Source organism: Myotis brandtii, unplaced genomic scaffold (assembly GCF_000412655.1).
Source record: "Myotis brandtii unplaced genomic scaffold, ASM41265v1 scaffold157, whole genome shotgun sequence".
In the NCBI taxonomy this organism is placed as follows: Eukaryota; Metazoa; Chordata; class Mammalia; order Chiroptera; family Vespertilionidae; genus Myotis; species Myotis brandtii.
In genome coordinates, this window is record NW_005355708.1 from 40498 (window position 1) to 42689 (window position 2192).

General features: G+C 62.6%; 1 protein-coding gene across 1 annotated transcript in view; it reads right to left on the reverse strand.

Annotated features, from left to right (window-relative positions):
* CD300A (CD300a molecule) overlaps positions 1-2192 on the reverse strand; it is a 14088-nt gene that overhangs the window by 6889 nt on the left and 5007 nt on the right. Inside the window, exon 4 of the mRNA XM_014536082.1 lies at positions 1773-1845. Within this exon, the coding sequence (XP_014391568.1) occupies positions 1773-1845 (73 nt within the window). The remainder of the gene's footprint in view (positions 1-1772; positions 1846-2192) is intronic.

Below are 2192 nucleotides of genomic sequence, written 5' to 3' on the forward strand. Positions count from 1 at the left end.
CCAATCGGTCTATGTGATGAAACCCAGTAAAAACCCGCAGCCAGAGCTTGGAGGAGCTTCCGGTCCTTAAACACATCGAGTTCCGGGAGGGGTGCAGTCCACGCCGCTGGGAGGCGGGAACCCTGCATTGGGAGCCCTCCCAGACCTCCCCCTCCGTGCCTCTTCATTTGGCTGGTCCCCACCTTTACCCTGATGGTCAAACTGTTGCCATAAGTATGGCGCTTTCTGGCATTCTGCCAGCGGTCTACCCATGATCAAAGCCAAGGGGTTAAGGGAACCCCCACATTTTTAGTCAGTGGGTCAGAGTGCGATGGCCTGGGGATCGCCCCAGTGCCTGATACCTGAAGGCGGGCAGTCATATGGGACTGAGCCCCTAACCTGTGGGGTCTGTGCCAACGCCGGGTGTCTGGGCGGGGACTGAACCACAGGGCACCAGGTGGTGTGTAAGCCCGGCAGTGGTTTAGGACAGCTTGGATTTTTCTGGAAAGTCTACATATGTTGTCAGATCCTCCTGGCAAGGGGTTATGGGAACCCCCACATTTGTAGCCAGTGGGTCAGAGTGCATGGCCTGGGGACCCCCCCAGTGCCCGACACCTGAAGGCGGGCAGTCATATGGGACTGAGCCCCTGACCTGTGGGGTCTGTGCCAACGCCGGGTGTCAGGGCCGGACTGAACCACGGGGCACCAGGTGGTGTGTGAGCCCGGAAGTGGTTTAGGACAGCTTGGATTTTCTGGAAAGTCTACATATGTTGTCAGATCCTCCTGGGGCGCGTGACCCCCAGAGAGGTCACGAATCACTAGTTTAGAAGGAAGAACCAAGGCTTCGGAATCCCAGAAGCCTGTGCTAGAGGCCCAGCCTGCCTGTAGCCACAGGACCCGGCAGATCGCTTAACCTCTCCAGCCTCGGTTTGCTCATCTGTACAGTGGGAGTGGCGATGGCGAGGTCATGGTGAGGAGCAGCGGAGAGCCCTCACGGGAGGTATCGCCCGTGCGGGGCGATAACATCAGCCTCTCACTCATGTTATTTCCTTCATCCACCCAGCATCTCCCCACAGCTTCTCTCAGACACCAAGGCAGGCCCAGTGTGGGCTCGGCAGCCCCGGCTGGGAGAGACGGACTGTGGCTCCCGGCCTGGGCCTGGTGCAAAGGGAGCCGGAGGTCCCCCCAGGAGGGGCGTGACGCCTGTAGCCACAGGACCCGGCAGATCGCTTAACCTCTCCAGCCTCGGTTTGCTCATCTGTACAGTGGGAGTGGCGATGGCGAGGTCATGGTGAGGAGCAGCGGAGAGCCCTCACGGGAGGTATCGCCCGTGCGGGGCGATAACATCAGCTCTCACTCAGCGTTACTTTCCTTCATCCACCCAGCGTCTCCCCACAGCTTCTCTCAGACCCCAAGGCAGCCCCAGCGTGGGCTCGGCAGGCCCGGCTGGGAGAGACGGACTGTGGCTCCCGGCCTGGCCTGGCGCAAAGGGAGCCGGAGGTCCCCCCAGGAGGGGCGTGACCCCCACCTCCCCCCATCACACACCCAGGGCCACACGCCCGGGAAGGAGGTTGTGCCCTGTGCTCTCCTGAGGAGAAGGCCCCCTTCCCCCTCCCAGGACGAGGGCGCCTTACCCGTGGTCCTGGTCCGGGCTCGGCTGGGAGCCATCCTGGCTACCACCTCCCCCCAACACACACACACCCAGGGCCACACGCCCGGGAAGGAGGTGGCGCCCTGCGCTCCCCTGAGGAGAAGGTCCCCCCTCCCCGGACCCCAGGACGAGGGCGCCTTACCCGTGGTCCTGGTCCGGGCTCGGCCGGGAGCCATCCTGGCTGTTCCTGCTGTGGGTGGCATTCCCTGTCGGGGCTGTGGATACAGGTGGAATTTGGGCTGTGATGGTCGAGGTCGTGGCTGTAGTGGTGCTTGTACTTGTAGTTGTAGTTGGCGTGGAGGTTGATGCTGGTGCAGAAACACAAATCATGCCCAGGGCTCTCTCCTGACTCCACCACTGGCCTCGCCTTTTAGGCGGGACTTCACACAGCATGTCCCCTGCCCCACTCCACCCTACCCCCACCCCCAAGGACCAAGCCTCCCAGGACCGTCAGGACGCTGTACCTCCCCCAACAGCCCTGGTTACATCCTGCCCAGGAGGTCACAGTCCTCCAGAGGGGCCCTAAGTCACCCCACACCCTGTCTCACCCCCTCGGCCACCG